The sequence below is a fragment of the Zootoca vivipara genome, chromosome 3 (genome assembly GCF_965207765.1).
Source record: "Zootoca vivipara chromosome 3, rZooViv2.hap1.1, whole genome shotgun sequence".
Lineage (NCBI taxonomy): Eukaryota > Metazoa > Chordata > Lepidosauria > Squamata > Lacertidae > Zootoca > Zootoca vivipara.
Window position 1 is genome coordinate 66,152,382 of NC_142586.1, and position 20,150 is coordinate 66,172,531.

Here is a 20,150-nt window from a genome sequence, read left to right on the forward strand (position 1 = left end):
TACTGTACAGAAAAAACACAATATACATATTTGATCTGAATGTTTCTTTTGACGTTCGGCTTTGAAACAGGAAATTCAGGAAAAATGCAACAATAGCCCTCTCCTACACTTTTCCCACCTTCAAAACAATGAGAAGAAAATGAACATTTCTTTGGCACACCTCTGGAAAGTGTCTGCATAAGTGTTATCTAAACGAGAATGATCAGCATTCAGCTATGTTCCCAGCTGACTTCTTTAAGAAGGAAAATAGCTGAATACCCACATCGGCCACAGAACAGATCTACAGAATAATTTACAAGTTGAAGAATGTAGTTGACTAGGTTGTAGGCTTGGGATTTGGCAACTAAGAGGCTCAGAGAAATATTATGTGATATTTTATAGTGTAATCATACAGATTTTATTGTGGTACTCAGATAACATACCACAAGGGCTAATTCAGACCTTAATTTATTAGTTGGAACAGCTGATGTGAGAATCATTCGCACTTCTGTTTGTCCGCTAATGAAGTCATATATGAAACATTGCCACATGAATCTGACCCATAAAGGAGTTCCATGGGCACAAGAGTTTGGGTCAGAACACAAATCCACCTGCAATATCTGTTTATCGGTGATGGGGACATTAAGAGGGAAGCAGAAGCAGGAGTATGTCTTGTGTTGTTCCCACTTATGATAGGGTTGCTATATTTCAAAAAGTGAAAATTTGTTGAGCTTTTCTGGCAAATTTGTTGAGCTTTTTTAGGCAAAAGCTGGTTTTTTTTAATTCCAATGTGGGCCGCCATATGCCCGGATTTTTCCTGATATTTTAACAGATTTTTGAAAATTCCACCCGGACACTATTTTCGGCAGACAAATCCCAGATATGTCCAGGAAATTCTGGACGTATGGCAGCCCTAAACTTATGAAGTAAACATCCAAATTGACCATAAGTCAACTGGTGCTTGTTCACATCTATGAAAGTACAGAGGAACCTGTTCCAGCATTGGTGACACTGAAAATGCTCTCATGAAAACCAAATCATCAGTTTCTCTTATACTGCCACTCTCTAGGTAGCTATAAACTCAGCCTTGGGCCTGGATACTCTGGGGTGCCATATTATTGCATAATAAGTATGCATTATATAGTGACTGCTAAAATGCTAGTAACCAAAGTAGCTTTTCATAATGAAAACATTCATGCTTGAGAAAATGACTTAAAGAATCAAACATAGTTTGTTACACCACATATCCAAGAGGTGCCTAATGAAGTTGTCCGCAATTTTTCAGCATTACCATGGCAAGCATATATGGTTTGGATTATATTGCTATCAGTTATTAAAGTGAGTCACTCAATAATTAGATATTAAAATTAGACCTTAAAACTGTGTTTCAGGTTTGTAGAGTGATTATGTGGGTGTACTAATTTGGAGACATTTTCTCCTATTGCACATATAGCTCATTTTCAAAACTTAATTTGAGAGATCTAAAGGACTTCTCAGCCTCTGTAAATGATGGAGTATTGATATATTCCAGTTTCTTGTATCATCAGTTTTTGACACCGAGAAGTCAACCTTGATGCTAAATCATGCTTCCTCTTTTTGATTAGCCCCTATGGGTCTTGCAGATATGATGACTCCAGGCGAGTCCAAACTGCCCATTCCTCTCAAGCCAGATGGAAAAGAAGATGGGCCTCCTCAGTTTGAGAGCAAAAAGGTACTTCCCTCACCTGCATGTGATGTTGGTTTGGCGCAGAAGAACTCTGCTAATTTGTCCTTCATTCTCTGATTTGAGCTTGCCCTTTTCTGTTCTATCCCGCATGCTCTTTTCCATTCATATGCAATCTATTTTTTTATGTTGTTTTATTTTCTTCCCTTCATTGTGTGGATCTGAAAGTTACTAGTTCTTATGGCATTGTAACTCGCGGGGGCAAGGGAACCTACGGAGTACCTTGTGGGGAAATTGAGCTACGCCACTGGGTGCGCGGGGGGAGGGGGGAGAATGGGTCTTACCTTGGTACTTGCAGCCATTTCCTCTATCTTCGGTTATAGCTTCCTGTTTTGGCCGTTTCAGCAGCAGCATACTTTTGCTTTCCTGCCTTATTTGATAAAAATAAGGTGAACAGCTTAATTTATTTTTTTCTCTTTATCTCATAAGGGGAAACCCATGCTTGATACTCCATTTAGCTTGAGGGAAGCATGGTGGCATAGCGACTTCAGCCAAGCATCCAGCAAACTTTCCAAATTATATGAATAATGTCGTTTTGATACTTTACGTAATATATATATATATTTATATGTGTATGTGTTTTCTGTGTATGTCTGTGTGTGTTTCTCTCTATATATGTTTTATATAGTTAACAAGAAAAAAAATGGTCAATCTGTTTAAACTGGATGTGTTTTTTTCATTTTTAATAAAGTTTGCCCTGCCTTTGTCCTCTTTTTTATTCCTCTACCACAGGATAGCTACATCTCTCAGGGTATTTCACAGCCCCCAACCCCAGGCAACCTGCCAGTCCCTTCCCCAATGTCCCCAAGTTCTGCTAGCATCTCCTCATTTCATGGAGATGAAAGTGATAGCATTGGCAGCCCAGGCTGGCCAAAGACTCCATCAAGCCCTGTAAGTGGCTCTGGCTTTTGTTTTGGTTTTTTTGTACTTATTATATTTTAATGCTTGCTTGTTTGTTTTATAGATTCTTTCCTTCATTATTTATCCACTAAAGGGTTTTCTTTCTTTGTAATGACAGAGGAGGCTAAATTCTGCCCTAAGTTACTTTCCTGCAGCTCATTGTTTGACTCGGTTTTAGTGGGGAACAGAGCTTGCTTGGCTGAGGGCAAAATTTAGTCCAGTCCTTTTATATAAAAAGAAGATTAAATTTATGTATATCACAGAAGTTGGCTTTTCTTGTAATACAGCAGATGTTGTGAAGAAAACAAATTTCTCATAATGCATCAGCTTACAGAGCATGCTAACTGTGTTGGTTAAGGACATTTTGTCTCAGTTACTGGGTCCAAACTCTTTGCAAAATTGTTTTCCCCTCCATTTGGGTGTTGAGTAGCATTATCATCTAAAAACAGGAATTAAACTCTCCTTTCTTAAGGAATTGGGTGATTTCTGAGTGTACATTATAGTTTGGAGCAATCATAATCTCCAAATACCCAAACCTATTTGGTGTCATAAAAATATTATACAGGATAAAATTGTATTTATACATTACAGGAAAGTTACTTTTTCAAATTGACAGTATCCACTTGCACTTGAAAAACACATGTAGTCTTCAGACAGCATTGTAGTTTCAAAAGTATTTGTTCATTAAACACAAAATGATTTTGAATAGGCTGATGCTGAAATAAAACTGCTAAGCACATTTTGCAAATCTAAGCAGGGTCTGCTATGGATTCAAATTGCATTGCAGGAGGTTGGACTAGATTACCATTGTGATTCCTTCCAATTCTACAGTTCTTTAATTCAACTAAACAATTGTGCTAGTGGAAGCCAGCACAAGTCCTGCTAATGCAATGGGGCTTCCACCCCATGTTCTCCTCTTGTACCCCCATGCTCCAGACCCAAATTGGCTCTGGGAGGTTGAGAGACACCCCCCCCCCAGAACAATGCAGGGGGGAAGAGAGGGGGATTTGTTCCATCTAGCAAGCCGAAGTGCTTTCACTGACAGAACGATCATAATGTTGAATTCCACCTAAAATCTTAACATGATTTATTTAACCACTGCAATTTCGTTAGACAAACAAATAACTTATTTTAAATAAATTTTGGAGTCCTGACAGCATGAAGAATGGGGTGTTCATGTCATCAATTGCAATAATCACTAAACATACTGAAGTGTCTTCAGTTAAATCCTAATTTTCACCAGGGCACCTTAATGGAAAAGAAAATTCCAGAAGACAATAAGAGAAAATATTGTATACAGTGGTACCTCGGTTTAAGTATACAATTGGTTCCGGAAGTCCGTACTTAACCTGAAGCAAACTTTCCCATTGAAAGTACAGTCATACCTCGGTTTAAGTACGCCTTGGTTTGAGTATTTTCAGTTTAAGTACTCCGCGGACCTGTCCGGAACGGATTAATCCACTTTCCATTACTTTCAGTGGGAAAGTTCAGGTGAAGTACGCTTCAGGTTAAGTACAGACTTCCGGAACCAATTGTGTTTGTAAACCGAGGTACCACTGTAATGGAAAGTGGATTAATCCATTCCAGACGGGTCCTTAGAGTATTTAAAGTACTCAAACCGAAGCATACTTAAACCGAGGTATGACTGTAAAGGGATTGGAGGGGGGAAATGATCTCTAAGAAGATATTTTCTTTAAAAATATTTTATTAGTATCTGATTTCATCAGGCAAATACTTAATCCAAACTTAGAAAAAGACATGCAGCTGACTCCCAAAACAGCAGCACCAGGTCTAGTTCCCACCTCCATGCTGTCTAATACAAGGGCATACCAATTTCCCGATTTTCTAGTCTTCTGCATTTCTCCGTACCACTCCATATCACTGGTGGCCATTGGCAGAGAGACACTGAATATAATGTTATTAAGGCACAGCCCATGAACCAGATGAGGACTGAGGGGCTTCCCCAACCAAACCACACACACAGGCTTGAAAATAACCTTCCATTGGAGCCACGAGAAGGCTATTCTCAAGCCTAATTGCCACACCAGATGGAACACACTACAGCTCACCTTCCAAAACTCACCACCTTCACCCTGACCTGCTGCAATTAGACTTGAAAATTACCTCCTGCTGGTGCCAAACGATGGCTGTGTTCAGTCTCCATCAATCCAGCTGCAATCTCTATTAAGATCACTCTCTCTGGCAATCAGGCATGTAAAAACTAGCATTCTCCTTTCAAGCCTAAGTGCTTTGGGACGGGGTGGGTATGATATATGGTATACATTTGGGTGCCCACTGTGACCCTCACCCACTTTTGTTTTGATGCCACTCGTGACCTCCAGAAGGTTGTCTATGGGATCACATACCCTTGGGCTGAAAAAGGTTCCCCATCTTTGTATTAGACATTATGGAAAAGGTCAGGGTTGATATACATACAGCTGCTGCTTTTAATGACAGCCACGTGTTTATCTTGTTTGGTTCGTGAAGATTAAAACATTCCGATGTCCCCAAAATAAAAAAAACATTATTTCCAGGCAAATTGTTTCTCTAAGAATAGATTGCTAAGCTTTTATCAATGGGCAAAATGAATACCAGCACAAAAGTCCCATGCAAAAAGAAAGAGAAAGGTAACTAATATTTTAAATAACTGCATTATGTTCTAGAGGGTTTTTGGAGATATGTGCTTGTAGCCCTTAGTGTGAAAACATCAACAAAAGTAGAGAGGAACTAGGGAAAGAGGGCAATGACTTTGAGTCTCAGAAGGCATATGGTGGTGTGTGTTCCCTCTAATGTCAAAACTGGCCATGCCTGAATGCTTATCGTAATGGACAACTCTACAAAGAAGAAAATTATTGTATTTTCTTGAGTATTTTACTTTTTCTTAAATGGGCACAGAGAGGCATTAAGTGCATAGAATGTCAGTCTTTTTCAATATTTCTGGAAATGCAGAACATCTTTAGGATAGAAAATATGTATTCATGAGTACTTTAAGCTGTTGTTCATCCCCAGGGGAGCCTGTTAGAAATGCATGTTTTGTTTCCGCATTAATTAAAGAGAACCATTTCAGGGGGGTTTTTTGGATAGAGAAGGTGGGAGTAATTACCTTTCTGTTTTCAATTTAGAGTAAACACTCACTTCAGATATAGTTCTTAGAATTTATTGTAAAACTTTCTCCGAACAAATATCTATGATTTGATTGAGTTCTAAGGAACCAGAAAAGAAATAACTTGGGTTAGGTATATATTCTTCCTTTTACCATAATCCTTTGATTTCAGTGAAAATTATTTCAATGAAGCAAATTTCAGATCAGGGTGTTAAACTATATACAGTAGATATATTTGGGCTACCAAATTATCTGCTTGGAAGATTTTACTAACCTTATCAATTATCAGATCTGGAGTGTTCAGGATAGCAGCTTTGTATTCTTTTTATCAATTGGCTGGAAGATACCAAAAACCATATCCAACATCTGGTCAGATTCTTCACATATTTCTAGCAGAGAGTGAGTTCTAGAGCTAACATGCTTTCAGTGAAGCATTGTTATAGCCCTGTATTATGAAGATTGTTACTTTGATTCCAACTGGGGTAGGAAAATATGAAGACACTGGGTTGAGTAATTAGAGAATTTCAAACTGGGTATCTTCTATTCTGCTGTTAATAGGATCAGTTTATGTTTACTCTGGGTACATAAATAGGATAGCAATAAATGGCATATTTGAGAGAATATGAGTGTGAGCACACAAATTTGGAACTCTTGAATTCTTCACTGTGGGTATCATCAGTATACAAAGCCAAGTATCTGTAGTACCCCAAAGGCATACCAAGAAGGGCTGCTGGTCAGTGGCACATGATTTGCATGCAAAAAGTCTCATCCCTAGTGTTGGAAAAGTGTAGAAGTGGGAAAGACCCCCACCTGAGAGCTGCTGCTAGTCAGTGTTGACAATACTAAGCTAGACCTGGTCTTAGTGTAAGGTATCTTCCTTTAATCAAAGAGATACACATTGCTTCCCTCCAGGGGCCCCTGCCATATACAGCCTTTCTGTGTACACAGATTCTGCCCCACACAATGAGAGTCATTTCCCATGAATATGTAACTTAGAGTGAACATGCAAGATAGCCAGCAATCGCCAAGGAATGTTAACAATACCCCATGTGTTCAATTAATGTCCAGATATACAAATGTGGACAACACTATACTGTAATAGTTATAATAAACAAACACTAGTTTAGCTACCATTCTGGAAATTGACCAGATGTATGCAAGATACGTGGGACACGGGTGGCGCTGTGGGTTAAACCACAGAGCCTAGGGCTTGCCGATCAGAAGGTTGGCGGTTCGAATCCCCGCGACGGAGTGAGCTCCCGTTGCTCGGTCCCAGCTTGTGCCAACCTAGCAGTTCGAAAGTACGTTAAAGTGCAAGTAGATAAATAGGTAGATTTAAAGTGCAAGTAGATAAATACAGCGGGAAGGTAAACGGCATTTCCGTGTGCTGCTCTGGTTCTGCTGGCCACATGACCTGGAAAGCTGTACACCGGCTCCCTCGGCCAATAACAAGAGATGAGCACCGCAACCCCACAGTCAGTCACGACTGGACCTAATGGTCAGGGGTCCCTTTACCTTTATGCAAGATGGTCTATAGATTTTGGACATTCACAATAACATATACAAATTACAGGATGGTGAATGCTCCCCCAGTGAAGGCTATGCAGTCTTTAGAATTTTTCAGGCACTCAAAAATCCATCAGTGATGGTACAGTGAACTTTGTTGTAGTTCACCTGTGACTATTTGTTGCTAGATGCACATGCTTGCAGAGGTGTTTTGCATGAACACATGGAAATAATCGTTCACTACAATGTAACTGTTGAGAACAGGCAGGTTTGGGATAATAAATGCACAGCTACTGTCCACGTACATCAGCATACTTTTCCAGTCACAAATTTTTTAAATACTGGATAACACACATCTTGTACAGAAATTATATTATTTACTCATCTTGTTTCAGAAGCCTTTCATCATGGAATACTTTTGGTTAACTTAATACCAGCACAATTACTTTACTTTACTTACCCTGCTGTGCATCAACAAAACCATTTGATGCTACATTCATTATTTTTTACTATTTACTCCAGCTTTGATTTTTGCACTGACTTCAGTTCATAGTTTATTGATTTTACAATGCAATAAATATCAGAATTGTCAAGTATAAAACTTTACTTGAAGGAGGTATGTTCTATAGGCAGAATCTGGCCATACAAAGCTTCTATAATCTGTGCTTGACCGAGCAGTTGCATGTGCAAAATGTGAAATTTTTAATGTTTTTAGCTGTGGGGTGCAGACGGTAGAAATCAAGCCCTCTATGGAAAGATTTTTTCCTTATTCTTTTGAAGTTAATATTTCATTTTAGAGGAAAATTGCACCCACTTCACTGAGCTTGACAGCCTGAAAGCTCCTGCAGTGAGAAGTCCTTCTTTCGTTCTGTAAATAGTAATGTTTTCAGATTATGTTGTCACTTTGTGGCCTGTTGCCATCTCGTTGAAAAGTGACTTTTCTTTATGTAGACAGTACAAGTGCCCAGCAAAGAAAGGACGGTAAACTACTTCCCATTTTTTAATGATATAGCTTTATAAGAAGAAGTATTTCACTGTGTAAAATCGAAAAACCTTTGTTTGGCCATTAAGTCTGAATGTTTCTTGTAATGGGCAATTGGAATGGCAGCAGAGTGAAAATTATTAAGGGTTATATTATTAAGAGATAACATGTGCTGCAAGTATTGAGCATGTGGAATCAGAAGTAAGAAAATATAAAAATTAATTATCAATAGTAGTGTTGGCTGCAATAATTAGTTGTTCAGAGCAATAAATAATTTCTTTGTTTGCTTCCCTGCATTCCAAATATATTGACGTATCTAAAATGATATTGTGAATATATGTGAAATATCTATAGCTCTTTCTGCCTTTTTTCAAAATTCACTAGAATAGTTTGCTGTGCAATTGTTTTTAAGGGGAAAGTTGATAAAGAATTAATATCCTCCTAAATTAAGCAATAGGAAAGACAATAAGATGTGCCACATTCTCCTGTTGCAACCCTCCATTTACATCTAGTAAACCCCAGTTCAACCTAAGTAATTAATAAGTGTCCCTTTGGTAAATATGCTAAAAGTAAATTGATACTGTCCTTTATTTCAGAATGTGACCAACAACGTTACATAAGCATTACTGTGAATAAATGAGAATTTTGTATATAAAGCAAAAAAGTTTTATAGAGCAAGGTGATTTGGTTAATTAAAAACAGTGGACTCCATCCCAAGCATGGAAGTCAGTGAAATAAGATGAGACCTTGGCAACTGCCCCAACATCAAGCAACTATTGCCATCATCGCTTTTAAGAGTTTTTGCCCCTTGAACTTCACATACAGGTGGTACAAAGGGATGTAGGGGAAGAAATGACATGTCATGTTTGAATGACTCAAGATAGTTGGGGCTTCATAAATAACACAGAAATAGAATTGAGCTCAGAAGACCATAGGAAGATCCTAGAAAACTGATAAAAGGTACTTTTGACAGCTCATGCACTGCAATAGAGTGAGAACTTTTTTAATAACTGTGTTGACTTACTTTTACCAACTTTTTAGCCAGATATAGCAAGAAACCAGATTTGGCAAAATTGATTTGACCTGTTCCATTCTACGATTATTTCTTTAGCTTTTCACTCTCATATCTGGTGGCATTCATTTTAAGGTGGATTTCCAAGCAATCTTTTTTGTTTTCCTCCTATGTCATATAGCTTAATGAAGCTACGTTATGAATGACTTGAGGCATCATCAGAAACTTGCCTTCTGAGATCCAAAGTTCATGTATAAGGGCAAAACATTAAAAAAATAAAAGGGGGAGTTTGGGCCCTTTGTTTTGCAAAATCAGATGAGCAAACTGCAGCATGTGGACAGAATGTATTGTTTGTGCCTGAACTAGTAGCCTTCATTCCTGCCTGTTGTGTGATAGCTTTAGTTTAACATCCTCTCTTTGTCACCATTGTGAGTTTCTTACTATCTTTTCCCTTCTTGCCCCTACCCCAATGCTTTTTTAAAAAATGCTTTTGCTTTAGAAATCAAATTCGTCTACCACAACTGGAGAGAAGATCACAAAAATGTATGAGCTGGGAAATGAACCAGAGCGCAGAATGTGGGTGGATCGGTATCTCAACTTCATGGAAGAGAGGGGAACACCTGTGGCCAGTCTACCTGCTGTAGGCAAGAAGCCACTAGATCTTTTCAGGCTGTATGTCTGTGTTAAGGAGATTGGAGGTTTAGCACAGGTAAGAAATTCTTACATCTTAGTTTTCGTTGGCATCCGTCTGTCTGGAGAGACAATGGAGTGCACCTCTGGGGGTGAAGTCAGACCTCTTTGTTAGCAGCACCCAAGTCTAAGAACCAGGGCTATTCTGGATTTATTAAGCATATGTGCGTAAGTATTTTCTTGGACACCATATAGATATTAGCAACTATAAAGAATAATTATGTCTTTCCACCACAGCTATAGATGATACATCTCAGTATACCATTTCTGTGAAAAATGCACAAGTTTTGTCATATGCACCTGTGTTTCAGAGCTGGTATACGCAATATTGGAATTTAGTTTGCAAGAATTCACATGGTATACACTTCTTTATCATCACAAGCACAGAAAAATGTCATTGTGCAGCTCTAAGACTTACAGGCTTTGATATCATACGGCATAAAGCAAGATTCATTCTAGTCGGCCACCATATGTAAGGCTTTCAATAAAGAAACTCACTGAATCACCTTAGTATGTTCAAAATCAGTTGTAATTCATTTTGAACCTTGTTTGACTGTATATCTTGTTCTGCAAAGAGACCACTGATCTCCATCACAAGAAGCCCTGGCATTACAGCACTTGAATTAGGAATTACTAGCTAAATGATCCTTCAACTAGTGGCTATTTTGGAAGAGAAACGGCCTTTCATTTTAATTTTTTATATCAATGTCAAAGCACTTCAACAGTGAAAAAAGGCCTTATAATTGCCATTTTAAATTAGTTTTTAGAAATGGTTGTTTATAATTGGAGTCTGCATGCTTGTTTGTGTGCCAGAGCGAATAAGTACATATTAGGTGGAAGATAGATTTGCTAACTGCACATTACAAGCCCCAGCTTTCCCCAAAATGTAAAGAGTAGAGAACTGATGCCTGGCAGAAGATACTGTGTTTTGTATAGCTATCAACAGGTTCTTTAATGGTTTTATAAGTGTAAATGCTGTTTGTGTGTTACAAACGAGTGTGGGAGTAATGAGCATTAGTTAAAAGAGGCAAAAAAACAAAAAAAGGCATTAAGTGCTGTGTTTTTAAAAATGTCTCCTGGCTTTCATCAGGTTGCAATCCACTGATTCTGCTATTTATTTATGCTAGGTTAATAAAAATAAGAAGTGGCGTGAGCTGGCAACCAACCTAAATGTTGGCACTTCAAGCAGCGCAGCCAGCTCCCTGAAAAAACAATATATCCAGTACCTGTTTGCCTTTGAATGCAAGATTGAACGAGGGGAGGAGCCCCCTCCAGAAGTCTTCAGTACGGGAGATACCAAGAAACAACCTAAGATTCAGCCGCCATCTCCTGGTAAGCAGAAGAACTGCAGGAACATTGGTCATGTTGCTTAAAGTGTAAAGGAGATGTAGTTACTTTTTGCTCTAGACCTCCAGAGCCTCTTGTTTGATTGGGATATTCCTATTGAATTGATCAAGCCGCTCAGTTAAACATGTCTTTGTAATCTTCGGCAACCTATATAACCTATATGCTTTCATATTGACATTTGCAAAAATATGTGGTGTGTTCCCCTACACTCTTCATCATTTGTACAGAACATGGTGACATTTTTGGTGGTGATAAGCAACGAAGATTGCAGTTTAGAGGAAGGGAAGACCCTGGAACAAAAAAAATACAGTAGGTTGAAGTTTGAGAGAGAAAGCAGCAGGGGAAGGCAGAGAAAGTGAATGAGAGTTGGCAGAAAAGAAGAAGGAACAGAAGGCTGAGGGGCGGAGAAATGATGGTTGATTCAATAATGAATATGTCCAAACAATGAGGAAAGGATATTGAGGGAGGTGAGGTGAGAGACACGGAGGAATCGGGAATGGGAGCAGTTAGTGGATGCAGATGGAAGTGAGAGGGTTGTGATGGTAGAGATCACATGGGCAAGGAACAAAAAGACCAAAGGCACAGAGGCATCAGCCCTGCCGTCTTTTCTTTGACAACTACTGCTAGCTTCTGTTTGGCGCTGTAGAAGTTGTTTGCTAATGTCTCAGAATATATTATTTACAGTTACAAGAAATGCAGAGGCCAGGTTTAGCAATAGATAGCTTGACACAGGAACTCGGTCCCCAGGTTTTTTTCAGATGATAGTATTATATTAAAAACAACAGCCCATATGAGCAGTGGCTCTTAGCTACTCTTTCTCCAGTATTTACCGTGTGTGTGTGTGTGTCTGTGTGTGTCTGTGTGTGTATGTGTATGTATGTACACCTGCCACAATTCCCTTTCATGGTCTGTTTAGAACTAAGAGCTCAGTTTCTACACAAGAGAAACTGGACACAAATCTGACAACAAAATCTCAACATTCAGAAACCAGTAGGAGAATTTCCCCATTTCACTACACTGCTGACCTCTCAGCATCGTCAAAGTCATCATCCTTCAACAAAAAAGACTCAAAGCAGAGGCTCCAGTGTGAAATTGCTGGACCAGAATGTTATCAGTAAAGTAGATTCTATTCAATTTGGGCTTAATCAGTATTCTGGATTTCTTTCCCACTACAGCTGTTAAATTACAGTAAAAAGATAGTATTATCACAGTGGCTGATTTTATGAGTGGGGTATGCTGTTCTTATCATATATACATCTGGGCTCTGTATAGGAATGTCACAGACCTACTGCAACCCCTTATATTACATGACCACTGCTTTGAAAAAAAAACCTTTTTCCTCTGTGCCCATGCATGAGTGTTTGCATGTGTATGTATCTGCCAACTGAGGATAAAGTTTCATTCATTTATTGAATGAATAAGAGAAAATGCCATAATAAAACTTAGTATTAAGTGTCCTAAGATTTTTTGTTCTAGTGTTCTTTATTCTTTTCCTAAATTAATTAAATCACTGGCAACAATTTAACATATTTTGAACTAGAGCAATTTTACCTTTTTTGGTATTTTGGTATGGGGTCATATATCCATCCATAAATACCTTCAAATATACCTTCTTGTCCATTTTTTTATGTGGTGCGCATTATGGTAGAGAAATTCATTTCCAACTATGATGAGAAGTATTATTTTTCCTTCACAAAAATCAGGAAATTTTCATAGCAGTTTAGTGTCCTTTTATTGCAACATATAAACCCTCTAGAAAGACAGAGAACCAAAGTAAAAAATACAGTTGCATGCCACCCCAACTCCGAGGGGTGTGAGATTCCAGGCGCCTACCCAGGGTTTGTGTTTCCTTTTGGAAATGAGGCACAGCGGAGCCTGTGGTGTCTCAATGATATATGGTTTATGTACACATACAGTAGTACCTCGGTTTAAGTACACAATTGGTTCCGGAAGTCTGTACTTAACCTGAAGCAACTTTCCCATTGAAAGTAATGGAAAGGGGATTAATCCGTTCCAGACGGTCTGTGGAGTACTTAAACTGAAGCGTACTTAACCTGAAGCAAATTCCCATTGAAAGTAATGGAAAGTGGATTAATCCGTTCCAGACAGGTCCGCGGAGTACTTAAACTGAAAGTACTCAAACCGAAGCATACTTAAACCGAGGTATGACTGTATATACAACCTGAACCTACCATGGAGCGGTTCACAGCATCACCGCACCAAGAACGGTATTGTGTCTCCAAGTGCCACAATCTTGGATTCAAGCAGAAATCGGCCATGGCTTTCTCTCTGCCTTTCCAGCCTGCAGCTTTTTCCTCTTAGTCACATCACAGCAAACTGCCCTCAGACTTTTTGCTTCTCACTATCTAAAAGGTAGAGGGGGGACCCCATCCATTTGCTGACTGGCACAGAGCCCCCTTTCTTCTGTTCTCTTGATGGCCTATCACGTTTCCTTTGTTCCAGTGGCCCATCACCCAGGTGATTGCCTCAGCACAGGAAGCTAGCCTGGCTTATATTGTAACATTTGCTGTGTCCAGGGGTTAGAATGGGTCTAACATCCACAAACTTACAAGAAGAATTAGTGTTAGGATTCCCCACCCCACCCCCGTGCAACTGAACTTCTCTTTACCTCTTATCACCACTCCTTACACCTCTGTACCCTCTTACTGGCATGAAACTGACAGATTTCAAGTACAAAATATATCATCAACAGCATTGTACTTAGTTCAAAGAACTTGTCTTTGGTCTAAATGGAAACTTCTTCCCACACACACACCCAAAAAAACTCCAGAGCTTAGGGACTTGAAAAGGAAGGTGTGTTTTGTTTAGTGTGGGAGAGGGAAATGTAAAACAGGTCTACCCCAAGAAAGACTCTATTTCTAGATGAAAGAATCTATACCTGCTGAGGTATAGATTCTGTGAAATGCATAAGGACTTGTTTCCTAATTGCCAGCATTGGTTCTTTTCAAACATTTTATGGACCCATAGGCACTGTAAACGACACAAAAGAACTCGTGTTGCAAGTTGGGCTAGATAAACTTGCTGTGGCTTCGGAGCAGAATAAGATACTACTGAAAACAGGAAACAGTCCTGTCGGTGTTTCTGCTTTCACTCCTTTGAACTACGTTTTACTAGTACAAAGTCAATTACCAAACAGATTTCTCATCAGCATCTGCTGAAAGCAGGAAAAGGGATTTATATATGAGACTAAATAATGCTCTCCAATTTCCTCCTAGCCACTTCACTGGCTGTATTTAGGATATAATTAAATTTCATTTTACATACAGTACTAGTGTTTGAAAGGTCTCACTTTTGATACTGGTTTGAACTGTGTTTTGAATCTTCCCCCCCCCCACCCCTCATCCCATTGAAAGTGGTTTTGGGCTCTAACTTCGACCAAATAATAATGTCTTACAATGTACATTGTATGCTTCATTTTTACATGTTCAGTATTTAAGAGTGAAATGCCAGCACACTATTTTACAGCTGTCCTGGGCTCTTTGAAAAAGGATGCTAATATTTCAACTTGAAAATTAGAAAGGTGTTCTAAACATGCATGCTAACTTTCATATGTTTCATTATAATAAGAATATGGACAAATGAGTCTTTGCCATGAGCGTGGCCATAAATTATTTTTTAAACTAATAAGATTTATTTATTTTTCATTACAATATTGAGTTATATCACATCATGTATTCCCATTATAAATGAAAATAAATTCTGATATATTTGCAGCAAACAGATGAGGGAGTAGAGCTGTGGTTCTAATTTAAAATGTAGAATGTTATCCTGAATATGCGTGCCAAATATCATTGTAGTATCTCAGGGGTAAAGGCACGTCCTTCTCCCTCAAAAAAATAAAATAAAAAAGGAGGATATCATGTCACCCACAGCAAATGCAACCATGTATACATAGTACTTTCATAGACATTGCATGTTTGTGCATGCTTTACAGGTGCCTATTCTTCCACATAAAAGAGGTTTCTAGCCAATGTTTTCTGGGTTTTTTCTCCCTGTGGCTTTTATATTGTTCACCAATTCATCAGGAGGAATTGGATGCTACACCTAGAGAGCAAGACAGAGGATTAATCTTATTCAGTGGAGTACAGACTTCCTCATATATCAGCCAAGATACCCTCATTCTAAGGCTCTGATCCTAACAATCCTAACTTGTTTGAAAGTGGTGTGTGGTGCTGTGTTAAAATATTTCTGGCCCAGTCATTACCATCTGAATGAATGCATGAAACATCATTGACTCCTACTCAATGAATCCTATCAGAAGGGAACATGCCAAGGTGTTGCCCCAAGGTATGAGCTTTTGCAAACATCCCTGCATGCTGTGGGGTTCATACGGCCTCATCCTTGGCTGATATGTGGATCTGTTGGTTGTTTTTCTGTTTCACCAGATAGTCAGAGAGAACTGAGCCAAGTACTTCAAAGACTCCTGCCTCTCTGATGTTAGCAGAGGGCTCATTATAGCAAATCCGTAAAAGTTTGAGACTCCGCTACAACCGAGAGCACCGAGGAGCTGCTCCCTGGGTTTCCTTGGCAGCTGAGATGCAACACGAGGAGGGAGGGGAGGGGAGGGGAGGCGGGTGTAAGCCAGTCATTTAATTAGTAAGTCTGTAACCAAAAACCCATCTATCTTTGCTGGCAGGTGGCTGACTGAATTTCTATTATTAGCTGACAGGTGATGTCACAAAATCTGTCATGCAGCCAACCAGGGAATCCCCAGCGGAAGATAAACGAGAGAGGGGTCTGGGTTATAAACAAAGGTGCCCTTTGATTGACCTCCATTCACTGTGGACATGTGATGCATCCTGCGAAACCTCCCACCGCTTCCCCCACCCTTGTCAGAATTAGGGCACTGAGTTCATGCTGTGTAAATTATGTTCCCAGCGTGGTGTCTGGCTGTTAAGACTGAAGTATGTGAATGTACTTAACCTTCAGTAACCTTTCCATTGTTTACTTTAGAATATACATTTGTAGCTTCTGGCAAAAGGTAGGGATATCCTAGAGAGCACGTTAGGCCTCTTATTAATGAAGTTCCAAGAGGTTATAGTCATTCCCCCCCATTTCCAGCCTCAGGTTTTTTTTGGGGGGGGGGGAATAGCCGGGAGACTGCTGGCAAGTAAAAGAGGTTTCATTCTCTCCCTCCCCTCTCCTTTTTATTATTAACTGGATAGTATGATTAGGTGGGCATGGCAAATGAAAAAGATGTCTGAAACTATTCTAGCAACTCACCAAGTGCTGCTGTGGTGCATCTACTACTCATTGTATGGTGACGGTCCTTTCCAGATTGCACTCCAAGCCATAAAGAGTTGAACCCAAACTTTTGACGCATTACAGGATCTGTTACTCACTTTTCGGCCTGTTCCTGTCCTTTGGGTGATGTAGCTAAGTTTATTTCAGGCCACCTTCCATCTGATTTTTATTATTTAAAAAGAATTGCTTTTTTTAATTAAAAAAAGACAGATTCAGCACAGTCTTTTCTTCCTTTTCAGCCCTTAATTCCTTGTCACATCTTCTTTTTTTTCACCTGCGCATGTTTATGGGTATCCAATCAGGCCTAGATCTTACAGGTAGTCATGGATGATGAGCAGCAACATGTTAAACCATGGCATCCACAGCCCCACAACTTGTTGGCTTTGAAAGGGGATTAGACAAAATCATAAAGGGTAAGCCTGTTCGTGGGTACTAGCCATGGTGGCTGGGTATTACCTCCAGTATTGGGGACAGTGTGTCTCTGAATACAAGTTGCTGTGAAGCACAAGTGGAAAAGGTTGTTTTGTACTCGTCCTGCTTGCATAGGAATCTGGGTGGCCACTGGGTGAGATCAGAGCCATTGTTTAGATGCAGCAGGGCATTTCTAAGGTTTTTAGCCTGTTTTGTCTTGAAGGGATAGACATTAGGAGCACAATATTCAATTGGTTTTGCCTGTTCCTGACAAACAAGCAAATTGGCCTTGCTTGTTCCTGACCAACAGAACCCAGAACGTGGTCCAAGGATACTGCTTCCCTTCCCCGTCTGAGGTTCTGATATTCCACAGGGCTCCATTTGCCCAACCAGGGTGGTGGGTGGGGAAATATTGTTTGTTTTAAGCATTTGGAAAGATCCTAGTGTGTTGAGAGAAGCTAGGTACATTTGTGCATGCATGCATGCATGCATGCACAGACAACAGGAGGGGAAGCATGAATGCCATATCCTGTAGAAATTAACTTGAGTTACACCAGATACTCCAGTCCAGGATTAATCTGAGGGCGGAGTATGGGATTGCAGTATGGGTACAATTTGGATGTGAAGTGGACGTCCTTTTTTGGAGTGACACTATGGATTTTCCTGTCATTTCTGCACCGGCATTACTTTTGGTAGAGCTGGGGTTGAGAATGTTCCTCTGACCGCCCATCCCTTTGAAATTAGTCAGTTCTGGTTATAGACTCTATAAACCACTCTATGGTTTAGAGTGGATAGGTGGGGAGTTGGAAAAAGGAAAGGCAGGGGGTTTAACAATTTGTAATTAATTTTAAACTCCCCCCTCAGTGCTACTTTAAAAGTAATTTGTGGTTTTAAAAGTGTTGATTGCGTATTTTAATGTCACAAAAAGTGGTTGTGGCGTATAGAGTAAGTTGCTTTGGATCAATGTGAGACAAGCGACTAACAAATATTAATACTAATACACCAATGACTTCCTGCAGTCTCCCTTGGCAATAATTCAGGGGTCATTGACTAACAAATCTGTAGACCTCTTGTGCACCTGAGTTCCACCATGACCTCTGAGATCGCTCTTTGGTGTATTAGTTCTGTGCAACAAATTAGAATCATATGAGCCCATAGAAGAAAGGTCACTTCAGTGATTGCTGTGGAGCTCTGGTCCTCCTGATGCTCATCAAAAAACATCAGCATCTTCCACAGACCCTGTTGGACCTTATTTATTTGGATAAAATCATCATCATCATAATGGTAAAGTTGTTGCCTGACCTGAACCTCTCCAGACTGGACAGATTATCAGTAAAAAAATAAAGTATTGGGAAGCAATACTTCAAAATCCTTTGAAATACACTCAGGTCCTTAGAATTGGCTCTTCTGTTTCACAGTTGTGGCTCAAGCCTATGGCTTCCACTGCATGCCACATTTTGCAGCTGTTTATTATAGCTAGTAGTTTCAAAAACAACAACCAGCAGGTAGAAACCTAGCCTACAAATTCACAGTTGGGTATCTTGTTTTCCTTTCTCTTTTTATGTCAGACATATTTATATGACTAGACACTGTGAGAGAGATCATTATTTTGCCCCCAAAACAAAGTATATTCGTGCTTTCTGTAAATGTTACAAGTATGTTCTACAAACGATTAGCTTTTGTTTCTTAGACTGAATTTAGTTAGAATTAAGGTACAGCTAAGCAAAATTGATGCTTAATGAGCTGAGGAAAGGTTGAAATATAGTGTGAGATGAGTATTTGATATTTTCTAGTCAACAGTTTATGAATTCTCAGCTTTTTTCAGTTCTATATTTGTTGAATCAGAAATAACCATTGCTAATGGTTCCAGTGTTTCAGGAAGCAGTAAATGGACAGGGCAAACCCTAAAGATTCAAATAGCACCTATTTATAGAACTGATTTAGTCACTATTATATTCATCTAAGGATAATTCTATAATCTCAAGATACCAGAAATCTGTCAATTCTCATATTTATAGGCTACTATAAAAGTAATTTGAGGTTCTACACATAATGAGGCATTAGGATCACTATCTTTGCAGAAGGCATCTCATGTCCTAGCATTATTAAAATGGGAACTTTTCTTCCACATGCATCACTTGAGATGACATGGTCCTTGGAACAGTCATCTAATCAGAAGATTAGTTCTGCCTTTTTTGTTGGTGTCTGGGGTAGTAGGAAGGAGGATCAGCATTCTCTCAATTTAATCGTTTCTTGTGAGGCATCTAATGATCCAGTGAGAGGATTAGACATAGGGAATGTGACCTATTATTTAGAGGTGTGTTCAGCCACCACCCTGAATCCCGACCATCTTGGCTTAAGCAGTAAATTCATGTCTTAGATACTGTATAAAGACAGGAATTTAGTAACATAAAACATCTCAGGCACCAGGTATATTCAGAGAAAACAAAATATTGCTGGGCACTTGCTCTTTGTTTCCCCTTCTTGGTTTCATAGTTATTTATTTTCCCACATGCCTAATATTTACTCTCCTGTTTTGAATCTTCCAGCAAATTCGGGTTCCCTTCAAGGTCCACAGACCCCTCAGTCAACTGGTAGCAATTCCATGACTGAAGTACCAGGTGACCTCAAGCCTCCAACACCAGCATCTACACCCCATGGACAAATGACACCTCTGCAGGGCAACAGGTAGTATATTTTCTTTCCGCTTTCTTAGAGCCTGTCTGGACTTTATGCTTTATCTTTCTTTCAGGGATGTTTTCTTGTGGCTCAGAATTCAATGTTTTGTTGTTGTAGAAATCTCATTGGTATCTGTGATATGATTGCATGTCATGGGAATCTTAACTCCATAATCCCTTGCCCCACTGTGTTTGATCCTGACCCCAGTGCCCAGCCATGAAAGAGGGTGCTATCATGGGACCTTGAATTGCATGGACTCAGTGTAAAGTGGGAGGAAGCTTCTTATAATGGTAACCCCACCCCACCCCAGTGAGTGTTCAGGCTTTCTTTTGAGATTTGCACTCATTGCTGAAGTCAAAATACAGAAGGTTTCTCCAGTCTCGGTCTTGAGACTAGCTAGTTTCAGCTTACATGTGAGTTTGCAGGCTGAGTCTTTTATTCTGGAACTCATATCACTTGCATTGCTTCAGGACACTTATGGAAAGGTGTGTGTCATGCATCCATCCGCCCGGCTGCCACATTATTATTATTCTTATTAAATTTATGTAGCACC

The 20,150-nt window shown here is 39.5% G+C and overlaps 1 protein-coding gene across 12 annotated transcripts in view; it reads left to right on the forward strand.

The window, feature by feature from the left end:
- ARID1B (AT-rich interaction domain 1B) overlaps positions 1-20,150 on the forward strand; it is a 357,452-nt gene that overhangs the window by 321,379 nt on the left and 15,923 nt on the right. For 7 of the 12 annotated variants that reach the window (XM_035108659.3, XM_035108661.3, XM_035108662.3 and 4 more), the window contains 5 exons: positions 1,584-1,690; positions 2,435-2,593; positions 9,705-9,914; positions 11,023-11,227; positions 19,468-19,606. In XM_035108659.3, the coding sequence (XP_034964550.3) occupies positions 1,584-1,690; positions 2,435-2,593; positions 9,705-9,914; positions 11,023-11,227; positions 19,468-19,606 (820 nt within the window). The remainder of the gene's footprint in view (positions 1-1,583; positions 1,691-2,434; positions 2,594-9,704; positions 9,915-11,022; positions 11,228-19,467; positions 19,607-20,150) is intronic. The other 5 variants (XM_035108664.3, XM_088667325.1, XM_088667326.1 and 2 more) reach the window with 1 other exon arrangement.